A 12,472-nucleotide genomic window follows, 5' to 3' on the forward strand; every position below is an offset into this window, starting at 1 on the left:
AAAGTGAGAATGACGATGTGTGGGGTGGAACGGGAAAGATCCTTGGTGGCGGAGGCACTGCGCTCGAGCCCGCTCTTACTCGCCCGGCTTTCCGAAGCTCAAGGTGGCCTCGACGTGAGCGCATCCACGAATCGCATCGCACCACACACAATTGATTCCTCTTCTCCTGTCGACTAAAGCATTTACGTCAGTGCCTATTGTGAGTTCTAAAAGCATGCTTGTACCCATTGTACATGCTAACGAATTGGTAGCAAACTCCCAAACACACATATCCAGGACGCGCAGCCACACCCACAATGATTACCGACAGCCAACTCTACTCGCTCGCCATCTTCCTCGGAAGCGCAGCTATGCTCCTTATCGTCCTATATCACTTTCTTGAGGTCAACTCAGAAGAGCACGCTGCTGCGGAGAAGCCCAAGGTTGCGGCTGGAAAGGCAAGAAGCTAGATGTCATGGTCGACGCGTGTACGATACGAAGCGCGTTGATTCATAAGCTGGCCGAGAAGAGCAGTTTCATGTTCGGGAAACTTCAATCACCATAAGCATGCTATACAGCACGGAGTTCAGGCGCACACATGGAGGACAATTGAATTGGAAAGGGTGGAAGATCAGTCATTACACCAATGCAGCAACTCTGGCTCCTAGCCAAATTACCTGCGTGAAGCTGCTCGTATCAAGTCTTTCAGACCTCCTTACTAAGGGTATATGCATGGTAAAACAAAGAAGCGCATATCTCAAAGACCCTGTCAGCCACATGCGGATGGTGTTGACCAATTGAGCCCAAGAATTTAATGCACATCTTTCCTGCCTATTCTTCTGCGTCGACCAACTCCTCCTCTACTCCGTTGTTATCGATGAAACCTTTCCGACGCTTATCGTTAACGAGCGTTGCGCCTCCCCTATCCATGCCTGGTCCAATGCGCCTCTTCTGCGAGACCAAGCGGGCCTGCGCCTCGCGCGCTTCTTGTTCTTGGCTGCTCTTTGGTGGGCGACCACGTCCACGCGGACCAGACGCAGGAGCCTGCAATGTTGACTGATACATATTGACGCAATCAGGATCAGCTCTGATGCGCGGTGTCACAGGTCGGCCCTGAGCATCGCTCAGATAAGCTTCCGAGTCATGCGCCTCTACATTTTCTGTTAGACTATGGATGCTTCATGAGAAACTTAATCTTCGTTACCCGAAAGACCACTGGCTGGTCCGTCACCGAGTTCCCATGAGAGCGGGTCAAAGTGAGTCTCTTGTACGTGATTGCGCCAGTTGCTCTCAAGATCGAAAGAGTGAGGTGTGTGCTTCTCAATTCGCATGTTTGTGTTGGGATCGTAGTTGGTCACCTCCTTGCCGCAATCGCCCCACAGGCATTCCAGAGTGTTCCGAAGCGTTTCCTTTCGGTGCACCTTGAAAACATGCTTCTTCAAAGTCTCTAGGTTGTGGAGGTCAGCAGTGCAGTTCTGCCACTTGCACTTGTATGACTGATAGCGGGCAACGCGATTGGCAACACTCGGCGAGCGTGAGTTGATGCGTATAGGCTCTTCCCTTCCAGTGTTGACATGTCGTAAACTACTTGGCTGGGAAGGCTGATGCTTATTGGCAGATCCCGTATGGCCATTCGCTGCAGGCTTGGACTGAGCAGCGACCGAGCCATGGATGGCCTTTCTCCAACCTACTGGGCGGCCTCTCTTCTTAGGCAGAGGCTGTCCATCCGGTCCATACTCTGTAGCAGAACGGAAGGCGCTGTACCCTACGCTTGCTGTGCTCGGTCGTGGAGCGCTAGCACTCATATTGGCGGCACTCGGTGATCGCTTAGGTGTAAATGGAACAGGCCCGGTGGGGTTGGGAAGTGAGTGTCGCGGTGGCCGACCACGCTTCTTCTGCTTAAACGGGTTGATTCCTTCAGGTAAGGCTTGGACCCTTGCCTGTACCCCACTCTCACCGCCAATCGCGTTTGATTGAGCCCGCGGGCGCGCCTCTCCATATTCATCTTCAGAATCCTCCTCGTCATCGGCATCTTCTGTCAGAGCCTGTACACTGTCCTTGAAATATCCAGGAGGCGGAGTTCCGGGATCCAGTATGTCCCATCTGATCGTACTTAGATCGCTTTCATAAGTAACCGGCAGAGTTGTTCTCAAAACCTCCAGGTGCTGATTCAGCTGCCGCTCAGATGGATGCCTGCCGCAAGCAAGAAGCACATCTCGCGCAATCGTAGCCGGATTGTAGTTGTTCCTACGAAGTGCATTCTTTTTCTGCAAGGCTTCGGCGACAGCCACGTGCCGAAGCTCCGGAACATGCACCGATGGAGGTGCCGGCTGTTGAGTCGACTGGGGAACTGTCCGGGCCGGGATATTGGCTATCGGGAAGTTATTGACCACAGGTTCACTATCGACAACCATAGCATCCTCAATATGAGCATGTGGGGAACCATAGGAGTGCATAGCGTCTGAGTTGAGCCGCTTCGGGGGAGGGCCCATATCTTCATCATCCGACAGCAACGTCATGTCAATCAGCTCTGAAATGTTGCGTTTCCTGGCCGCTTCCTCCTTGTTTGCAGGTGTTTTCAACTCTGGTTTGATCGGAATCATTTCAGCGACAGGAGCGGGCGTGGGAGCAGGGGAGGCACTGTCGGGGAATGGTGGATAGGACGACCTGTTTGTAGAAGACGCGACGGCAGGTGTAAAAGCTGGGCTGGCAGCTCCGGGCGTTGCGATTTCCTTCTTCATAACCGCAGCAGGTACCTGAGGACGGTACACTGGTGTTGGCTGCGGCGGTGCTGCCTTGCGACCCGTTGAGTTCACATCAGGTACTGCGGTAAGCAGATTCTTTGCAAACGCTGCACGATCGAGTTTGAGGCCGGATTGCTCCAGTTGTGCACAGAGCTCAATATAGGAAGGGTTGCTGTTCAACATGCTGAGTATCTTGGGATGCATCCACAAGGGCGGCTGGGTTCTGGACCTGGAGGTATTTCGCAGCTGCATCAGCTAGGTGATTTCTCTTCTCAAGCGGCCAGATCGTGTTACCAGGACGTGCAGTAGAGGCCTGAGCTGGTGTGCTCATGGGTGCAACTGGAGCTGGTATGGGCGTTGCCGGTTTGGCTGCATTTGTGAACGAAGCTTCTTTGGGCGCTGCCTTTCTTCTCTGATTGGCAACCTGTGGTGTGTTTGCTTGAGAAGATTGAGCTGGGGCAGCGGAGTTCGCCTGTGTAGTGGGTTTGTTCTGAACTGTTGGTGACTTCGGCGCTGCTTTAGCTCTTCGCTCCTCCTCCCATATACGCGCAAGAAGAGCCGGGTCTTTACTGTTCAATTCGCGCATCTTTGCCATCATTGCACGAATTTCCGCCTCGAGAGCATCGCCAGTAGCTGGATCTGCATCTGGGGCGGCGGAACTGGCTTCAGCCGAACTTTGCTGCTGCTTTTGTGTCTTCTTTAACTTCTGCGTGGATTGAAGTGCGGCAGTCCGCGCTTCTAGACGCCTCCGCTCTTCGTCCTTTGCCTCTCCTGCCTTTCGAGCTTCTTCTGCTGTACGCTCATCCTCGGCGCGTGCTGCATCTTCAATAGCCTTTTGAGCGCGTATGAGTTCTTGCTTTCGCTGGTACTCGGGCCACGGATCGTAGATAGCCATCGGGTCTACCGTGGAGCCTTGACCAGCGTAGGTCTCGGCAGCACTGGACGGTGGAGGCTCAATGGGACCGGGTTGAGCAATTGTTGAAGTGCTGGCATAGTTGTAAGAAGTGGACGGTGTGGCTATCTGATTTGAGCGCGAAGCTTCCACACTCGCTAGCTGCCGACGATCATAGTCTGTAAACTGCTGTGACGCAGCAGCTGTCATCGCGGCGTCCCTCGAAGAAGTCACTGCAGCAGCGGAGCTGTTATTGTATTGAAGTTGGGCCGGGCTTGCGGACCGCTGCTGTTGCTGGTTGTAGATAGTCTGTGCTCTCTGTGAAGGATAGCCAGCCGCAGTGGCTGGCGAGGGTAAGCCTCTATTCGCAGTCCGTTGTGGAGGATTTGTATTCACGCTTGGGGGTCGAGGCTGAGACTGGCCATAGGTGGACTGAGAAGTATGGGTCGATTGTGGCTGCATTCGTGGTGAATGGGAAGAGCCTGTGTAGAATTGCGAGGTCTGCGCAGTGGTGTTGTTCGCCGCAGTGAAGCTTGATGGGGTCACGCTTGTGCTGTTGGGCGTGTACGAGGTGTTGCTCATGTTACGCAGCACTTCTGCAGCGCCTCTCGTGGTTTCCCGGCTGCCCCCATAAATGCTGCCTTTCCATGAGTTGTCTTGCCCCGGTGCGCCATAGCCATTGCTCTGTCCACCGTGAGTGTGTCCTTGGTATGACATGTAGTCATTGGCCTGTGTCGTTGCAGGTTGTTGATAGTGGCGCGACGGTTGCGGGACATTGTTAGAGGCGGGCGCGGTCTGATATGCCGAGTACTGTTGAGCAGAGCTCTGTTGGTATGGGTAATTGTATGGGTTGTATTCGTTTGACGACATCCTGACGTCGTTTACAGATCATACCGTCCTTTGGATGTCGCTATACCGCTTATTCCGATTGAACACATGAAGATCGCAAAACCCCGGACGGCAGGGTGGAGTGTATGACAGGTGGCGGCGCGTTCGAGAGAAGAGATGGTGGCGGTCAGATTAGTGGAACGCGACCAATACGCCAGGTCAGTGTTTGCGACGCGTGCTTGTGCAGTTTGGTAGCGGCGTTACCAGGATCGTCGAGTTGCTGGTGCACGCGTTCGGTATGCGACAGGCCTCGGAGCGGCGCTTGATGTATAGTCCGTGCATGGCCTGCACGCGCCGCTGCATCGGCAAAACTGTTCCTCCGCCCCACCCACAAGCGAGCGATAGCACTGCCGGTCAATTTTGCACATTTCCACGACGACTTTTCCCCTACTAACCCGACAACCTCGATTTCACAGCAGCAATGGCCAGGTCAATTGTAGCAAGCTCTCGCCGCAAGTCGCGAAAGGCGCATTTCTCTGCGCCGAGTAGTGTGCGTCGGGTCATCATGAGCGTATGAAGACGAAGAACATCTTGTATGGCTTGTTCTAACATCTTCAGGCGCCTCTGAGTAAGGAGCTTCGCGAAAAGCACGGTGTGCGCAGCATTCCCATCCGCAAGGATGTAAGTACCTCTTCTCTCATACCCAGTCGCCATTGTGTGCTAACTGTTCGCAGGACGAGATCATGGTCGTCCGCGGCTCCAACAAGGGACGTGAGGGCAAGGTCACCTCTGTCTACCGCCTCAAGTACTGCATCCACGTTAATGGCAGTGCGTATTTCCCTCTCAGATGGAAGGCATGGTACTCACCAGTGATACAGTCGTCCGCGAGAAGTCCAACGGCCAATCGGTTCCCATCCCCCTCGCCCCATCCAAGGTCGTCGTCACCAAGCTCAAGCTTGACAAGGACCGAGAGAAGATCCTGGAGCGCAAGAGCAACGGCCGTGAGGAGAAGAAGAAGAAGCAGCAGGCTTAAGCGGTGGACGATTTCGACACTTGACGATACTCCACGGCTTTGACGTCCGGGGTCAGCACGAGCTATCCCTTTTCGCAACGAGTAGACGGAATGCATATCTTCGGTTCACGGTCTGGGCATGCGATACGCGCATGAAAAAAAGCAGGGCGTTACACCGGCTTCTAGCTCGAACAATGGACTTGCCATCATCCGGCTCTGTCGAAGGCTTTTTCTTATGAGATGATACCATGAAGGATACGGAGTACGGCAATGAATGGAACTGTTACTCCTCCTTCCGCTGTGATGCCCATTTGCGTGACGTCGCTCCCACCCATCCCGCTAGAATATCTGCTCACCGGCCCAACAAATGGCCAGGAAGAGTTATACGACTAGCGCAGATTGAAAACACAATGACTACTGTCATTGCTCGCCTGCAGACCGCCTTCGAGACTACCAATGAAGGGGATGGTTTGACGGTGAGATACATGTCTTGAACTCAAGCACATATCGTGCACCTTTCACGCTAAGTCAAAATGCAAAATCATTCCCCCCTCAATACTCATCTCCAGATCCCATGTGACCACAAACTCCCCATCAAAATCTAGCCATATCCTCTCCCACCCATGATTGGCGCGCCATTTCTTCCACCCACGTTCCGTCGCGCGTTCGAGAAGAATTCCCCGCCACCAAGACGCCCGCTAATACCATGGACTTGTGTTTCAGCCCATCTGCAACACACTGACTTATACCTCTCAAACCTTATCGCCTTGACATGGACAAGCCGCAACGCCTCTAGCAGTCGAGAATATTCTAGCGCACCGCTACCATCGCCACGTGCTGCGACTACGGTCATGCATATCGAGAAACCTACAGTTGATGTCGAAGACTTCTTCGGTTAAAGGAGCCGAATTAGCGCGGTGCGACCTAGACCTGGAATCTCGACCTGAGTTTGGTTTGACGAGGTTTACGTGGTTGAGATGGAAGGTGGGGATCGAGATAGGGCTGGGGTGACGTCGGTGCGGGTGGATGCGATTCCAAATGCTCGTGGGCGACATAGGGTGCGTTCTGGAATGTGGTTGTGGCTGGCATGCGGGTGTCGACTTACACGATGGAATATGTCAGGTATGTAAGTGGCAGCTGATGGAGCTCGAACACGTCGTCATTGAGAATCTTGCTTATCACGGTGAGCCGAGTATTGGCTGTAGAGATGGATTCGATGGCTTATCGAGGTCGATCGCAAGTGTCACCTCCTCCAACGGTGCAGTAAGTTCTGGATAGCATGTACAAGCCGTACGTTCTTCTGCGAGACCAAACACCGTAGTACATACGTTCAAGTAAAGTTAGTTTTCATAAAATTTCAACGTTTATTGTCTAACAGCCTAAGTCATCGAAATGTTATTCGTCCCATCCACATGAAGGACCGAGAATCCGAGACAAGAGGACATCGTGTGCATCGCAAGTTCTACTGGAGATCAAACTCGAACTCCGAATGCTCACGTTCATGGTTTGTCGCAGAGTTCTGCCAACGCTTAGCATCCTGACATATGACTATCGCCAATCAGGCATGTCAACCTCGATGCGGTGCGAACCGGAAGGAATCAATGCCGCACCCAATCTGGACGGAAGCTTACACGCGCGAGACCTGAGTGGTTGCAGAGTTATAAATCTGGCGTGGAGAGCTAGGATCGCACTGGGTGGTATTGATGGAGTGTTTGCATGTGTTCGTGGAACTGTTTCTGAAATTGGAAGACGTGAAGCACGCTTGCCTGATTATTTTGGTCCGCCTTCGATCAGACTGGAAAAGAGTGTTGCTCAATCAGCTCGACAGATGGTGCTCGAGATAGAATGTGTTGAGGGAACGGCGACGTTTTTGCATGGCACTGCAGAGTTGGCTAAATGCGTACATGGTATTCATGCGCAGTCGCAACGGTTGAGTCTTGCCCGCATGTCCTTGATGAGAAAGCGCAGCCTGGAAGGTCTATGGAGATGTTGATTACCAAAGCCGATGCAATAAAGCTACACTTTAGGAAGTATAAGACAGATACCGTTGTCTGAAACTCTTTGTGTACTGCAAGATGTGCCACATCGCTGTCAAAGCGGGTGATTGTCGGTGCATGAATGACCGTCCACCCTACCGGTGCTTGTCTTTGGTCACGCACCTGAGTTGGAACAGATCGGCCCGTTGCATGAAATTCGAAATAGAAATGTTCTTAGCCACTCTGGATTAATTCCCCGACTTCGAGTAGATCAAAGGCCATAACAACCCGTTTCAAGCTCGGAGGAAAGATGGCAGGGTCACCGTTGCGATAATAGAAGCGCATATGTCATAGACGTTTTGCAGTACGTCCGATGCAGCATTGCGTCGAAGCATCACGATCTACAACCAACGCGTGGTCTCCTCCACAAAAGACAGAGACATGAAAACATTTCGGGAAACTCCACGTGCAAGACAGCTGTCGGTAGGGGTCTTCTTTCGCGGACTGCAGATCGGCTGCCTGGAAGAGAGCATGCTGTGCTGATCCAATGGACACATTGGGGTATCCCTGGGCACGTTCTAACGCACGAAAACAGTTGTCGGAGGGTGCCAATTCCCGTGTTTCTGGAGAGTTTGCCCTACCCCAGACTTTTACGTCAGGTAAATTGGCGCATAGTTGAAGAGATGGATCAACAGCACATTGGGACGCGGTCGTGGCTGAAGTCGGTGCTCTGCGTCCAGATAGGGTGGCACGTCTTTAGCCATAGAGTATAGATGCGGTCATGCTTATCCGAATGTGGGGAATCGATTTTAGCAGTGCGTGACAGTCTTCTGGTTCCTTGGATCTCGCTCGGTCGTTGCAGGTGTAGTCCCTGGACAGTGGTGAGCAGTGGCTATTCTGTGCGCTGAGTCAGGTGTTCCTGCCCAATGAGGTGGCCAGGTGGGGCGGTGTTTCCGTTTTAGAGCGGGTGTGGGCGGTCACCCAAGCGGCTGTCGAGCGCGCGCTTGGACTTTGATTGCGTTCATGCCATCACATTTCACATTCTCGAATCGCCCTCCCCTCGACGTGACGGAGGGTGTGACGACTGACCAGTAGCGGCTCGCTCGGCGGAATATTTATCTAGCGTCGTGAAGTGACGATAAGTGCTTTACTCACTGGCTTTGAAGAGTGTTCGCCGGACAGTCGACGGGCTTGCATGGGAGACACTACTGCGCGCAGCGTACTCGTGCTGGGCCTTTATGCATACACGATCGTGTCGGATTTTTAGCGCACCTCGCCCGTAAAGAACATTCTTAGCACACTATGCAGGCCGCGGGCGTCTCATGGTACAGTGCTGCAATGCCTACTGCGTGCCCATTCGCAATAGCAACACGCAACGCGTCTGCCCTATACCGGATAGACCATGCCCCGTTTGGCAGCGAGAGGCGGTCTGTCGAGATTCGGGAGGGGGTTGGAAGGGGCGGCGATGGCGGAAATCCTTGCCCGTCCCCATCCCGTTGAAGTTTCAAGAGGGCTTGGAACGTACGAGCAGATACGGATCGACACAGCGACAACACCAACAGTTGGGCATGACTTCATCCACTGCAGCAGTGCTCGCGTGGGCGATGGCGCTCGAGCGGCGTTCTCATCGGCCACGGTTCACGCCGCCAGCTGTCGTGCGCTGCATCGCCAGCAAAAGCGTGGTGGTACGGGCGGGCGTGCTAGAGAGTGTTCTGACGATGGTGTGTTTCTGGCGATGCAGGCTGCCCGTGGAGCCCTGCTGCCGCGCCGAACTAGCCTCAGGGGTGTGGGCGAATGAAGGGAGGGGCGACCCGGGCTGCGATAGGCCACCCACTCTCCGCCCCTGACCATCAACCTCGTGTTGCATGGCCTCAAGCTTCGCCTGTGCCGTCGCCGCTTGGCCCGTTCGAGTGTGCGCGCTCAGGCCTCTGTGAAGCGCGCCCTTGCACGACCCGCAAGAATGGACGGACCCTCTCAGCGGCCGCCAGACTCCCTCTCGCTCGCACCGCTGTCTCTCCTCAGCTGTCACTCCCGAGTGCCTGAACAGCCTCACCTGCAGCGCGTATCAGTATCGATACCTCCGACCTCCCGCACACTGCTGAGCTGTGCTGCCCTTCATTGTCGCCTGTCCTCCCTTTCCGCTGTATACCGCCTGGCCCATACCAATACCATACCACACTACCTTCCCTCTTTGAAAGAGTCTCGCCCTCGCTCTCTTCGCAATCCCGTCCCACTCGCGCCTGCCCTGAGACACCGTCGCGCCTTCCCACGATATTTTGTCTTCGATTCGAGTATGCTACACGCGTTCCATGTCCATTTAACAACACTGACACTGTCTCCACCACAGTTCACACCATTAACACCTTGGAGCCGCGCACCACCCCGGCCTTCGGAACGAACCCTCACTTCTAGCCCACCTGTTGCCCCGTCATGAGATGTATTAGAGAGACATAGTCGGTCGTTGCTTTCTCTCTTGGCTTACCAAGTCCACCATCGCGCTTGCTCGCCCGCTCACTTTACGACCCCACTCAACATGGGTTACTCCGAACCCACATTCCCGTTGAACGGCCACTGTTCTGTCGTCCACGATGGCACGCTCTATGTTTATTCATCTGCTGGTTTCCAGTCGCTGAAGCTTGAAGAGGGGGCGGAATGGACGGCAATGCCCATGGACATATCGCTGTCAGGGGCCGCCTGCGTCAACGCCGAGGCGGCTGGAATGATGTATATTGTCGGAGGAGCAGTCAATGAGACGACTTCCACGTGGAACTACCCCGGACTGATGCACTACACATTCAAGGAGAAGAAGTGGGATTGGTTGCGGGCCGAAAGCTGGAACACACAGAACCGACAGAACCACGGCGCAGTCTATCTTGAGAAGGCGAAGAAGCTCCTCATCTACTCTGGATCGCAGACCACTGGAGCCAACGGACCCTCCTCGGAAACGTTTCTCATGTCCACCGTCCCGCCTTACACCGTCGAAAGCCAGCCATCCAATGGCGCACCGCCGCTAGTGAAGCCCATGCTCATCAGCATGGACGACGAATCAGCTCTGCTTGTTGGTGGAGGTGCTGCTAACACAGCTCTCTGGAAGTTCAGCATCGGGACCGGCTGGCAAGACCTAGGAGTCGCGCTCCAGCAGCCAATCGTGAATCCCGAGGCCGTCCAATGTACCGTGGTGTCCGGCAAGGGCAAGAGTAGGGTGCTTGAAAAGTTCGACATGAGCGTCACACCAAACAAGGTCGATCGCATCCTCCTGATCAAGGAAGATGGCACTCCTGCTGCTCCCGGCGCAACTCCTGGAAAAGCGAAGCGTGTCACCGTGGACAGTTGGCCCGAGTACAACTCAACATATGCGCCGACTTCTGCACGCTCAGGCTACTCTCTTGCACAGTCCAAAGAGGGACTCACCGTTGCCAGTGGAGGCAATCAGTCTGATCCAATCGTATTGTTTGACGCAAAAGAGAATTCGTGGATGAATGCCACGGCATTGTTCTCTGGACAGCAGGTCATTTCAAACTCGGTGAGCTCCTCTTCTTCGCCAACCAGTTCGCCAACCTCAACACCCGTGTCGTCCACTACTCCGAGCTCATCTGGCGATGCTGCAGTACTGCCAGTCGCACCTGACAACAAGGCCAAGATGATGACAGTCCTGGGAGCCACACTCGGCACCATCTTTGGCATTGCCGCTATTCTCATTCTGATACTCATGTGCCTCAAGTACAGGAAGAGCAAGAGCAAGCAAAGCCAAGGTTACGTAGAAAAGGATCGCATGAGCTTCGCGGACCGTGGAGCGGACTTTATGAAGGAAGCTGGTGGATCAGAAGTGACCCATCCCTACAACTTGGGTAACGACTCGCACACCTCTTTGGCCATTATCCAAGGCCGTGGTGTGAACGGCCACAAGAAGAACATGGCCAGCGATGCTAGCACCGCGGGTCTCATGAAGAAGACAAGTCCACTAGGATATTCAGATCCTGTCGAGTTGTCAAAGTTCGATCTGAAGCCCGAGCCCGTAAACGATAAAATGGTGCGACAGAACTCTGGCCGTGTGCCCGCTATGACCAAATCAACCCCGCGCTCTCGAAGCTCTGGATGGAGTCGTTACTTTGCAAACAACGAGGCGACGAACCTCGCGAACGTACAAGCGGATCGCTCAACCTACGCTTCGGATCGGACAAGCACAGTCAGTCAATCACAGTACACCAACTCACGAATCTACAACCAGCATCTATCACAGCATGTAGCACCACTCCAGATTCCTACATTCGACGGACAGCGTCTGAGCAGAGTCGCCAGTGGGAGCCCAACGCTTGGAAGCTCGACAGAGAGACTGCCCCACCAAGTGCAGCCCATGCAAGCTGAGCTAGGTCGCGCCAATTCGAACGGTAGCACCCGATCCGGTGTGAGCTACAATGAACACTATTTCCGCGACCCCGTGGAAAGTTGGACGCCTGTCGGTGAAAACCAGAGAACCAGCAGCGCGTACACTGGCAGCATGGTTTTCGACTCAAACAATAACAACAAGAACGACGCCACTAGCTCTTACTACCCTGATGGCACTGATTCTTTCTACCCAAAGAGCAACTTCAGTTCTTTCTACCCAGGCCAAGGAACCACTGTCATTCCAGACAATCGCGATAGCTCAAACACCATGTTCCCTTCAGGGAACCGGCCAGCTGCCCCGACTGATGAGATGCCCAAGAGTAAATTCAGCTCAATGTATCCATCTCCACCGCGGATTGGTCTCCCGCAGGAGCGCGAGAGCACAGTCACTCTCTTTCCAGGACCCAACCCTTCAGCAGCAGCTCCTTCATCGAACAACCAGCCAAGTTCCTTCTACCCTGCCCCTCGTTTAGGACATGAAAGCACATCCACAATGTTCCCCGGTCCCGGCGGAGCACAAAACAAGTCCAAGGATGGACAGTCAGACATGTCATGGCTGAACCTAGGAACTGGCCGTTAACGAACTCGGCACAGCTCCGACGATCTCACATACACACAAGCGCATTTGGAGGCGCGCATTCCGCGACCCCTTTGC

General features: G+C 54.1%; 4 protein-coding genes across 4 annotated transcripts; 3 read left to right on the plus strand and 1 right to left on the minus strand.

Annotated features, from left to right (window-relative positions):
- Positions 1 to 125: 125 nt before the first annotated feature.
- Positions 126 to 721, plus strand: SNOG_06907 (hypothetical protein). Its single transcript, XM_001797216.1, has 2 exons — positions 126 to 199; positions 252 to 721. The coding sequence occupies exon 2, from the start codon at positions 297 to 299 to the stop codon at positions 447 to 449; it is 153 nt and encodes a 50-aa protein (XP_001797268.1). The 5' UTR covers positions 126 to 199; positions 252 to 296; the 3' UTR covers positions 450 to 721.
- On the minus strand, positions 581 to 4,485 carry SNOG_06908 (hypothetical protein; the record flags this gene model as incomplete). Its single annotated transcript, XM_001797217.1, has 5 exons — positions 581 to 1,139; positions 1,184 to 1,744; positions 1,865 to 2,915; positions 2,953 to 3,924; positions 4,012 to 4,485. The coding sequence occupies 5 exons, from the start codon at positions 4,483 to 4,485 to the stop codon at positions 811 to 813; spliced, it is 3,387 nt and encodes a 1,128-aa protein (XP_001797269.1). The 3' UTR covers positions 581 to 810.
- A 388-nt stretch (positions 4,486 to 4,873) lies between these two features.
- SNOG_06909 (hypothetical protein) lies at positions 4,874 to 5,748 on the plus strand. Its single transcript, XM_001797218.1, has 4 exons — positions 4,874 to 5,014; positions 5,062 to 5,124; positions 5,178 to 5,271; positions 5,322 to 5,748. The coding sequence occupies exons 1-4, from the start codon at positions 4,925 to 4,927 to the stop codon at positions 5,474 to 5,476; spliced, it is 402 nt and encodes a 133-aa protein (XP_001797270.1). The 5' UTR covers positions 4,874 to 4,924; the 3' UTR covers positions 5,477 to 5,748.
- A 4,216-nt stretch (positions 5,749 to 9,964) lies between these two features.
- SNOG_06910 (hypothetical protein) lies at positions 9,965 to 12,397 on the plus strand (the record flags this gene model as incomplete). Its single annotated transcript, XM_001797219.1, has 1 exon — positions 9,965 to 12,397. One exon carries the CDS (start codon positions 9,965 to 9,967, stop codon positions 12,395 to 12,397), a length of 2,433 nt encoding a protein of 810 aa, XP_001797271.1.
- Positions 12,398 to 12,472: the final 75 nt, after the last annotated feature.

This window comes from Parastagonospora nodorum, assembly GCF_000146915.1.
Source record: "Parastagonospora nodorum SN15 chromosome Unknown scaffold_10, whole genome shotgun sequence".
NCBI classification, from domain to species: domain Eukaryota; kingdom Fungi; phylum Ascomycota; class Dothideomycetes; order Pleosporales; family Phaeosphaeriaceae; genus Parastagonospora; species Parastagonospora nodorum.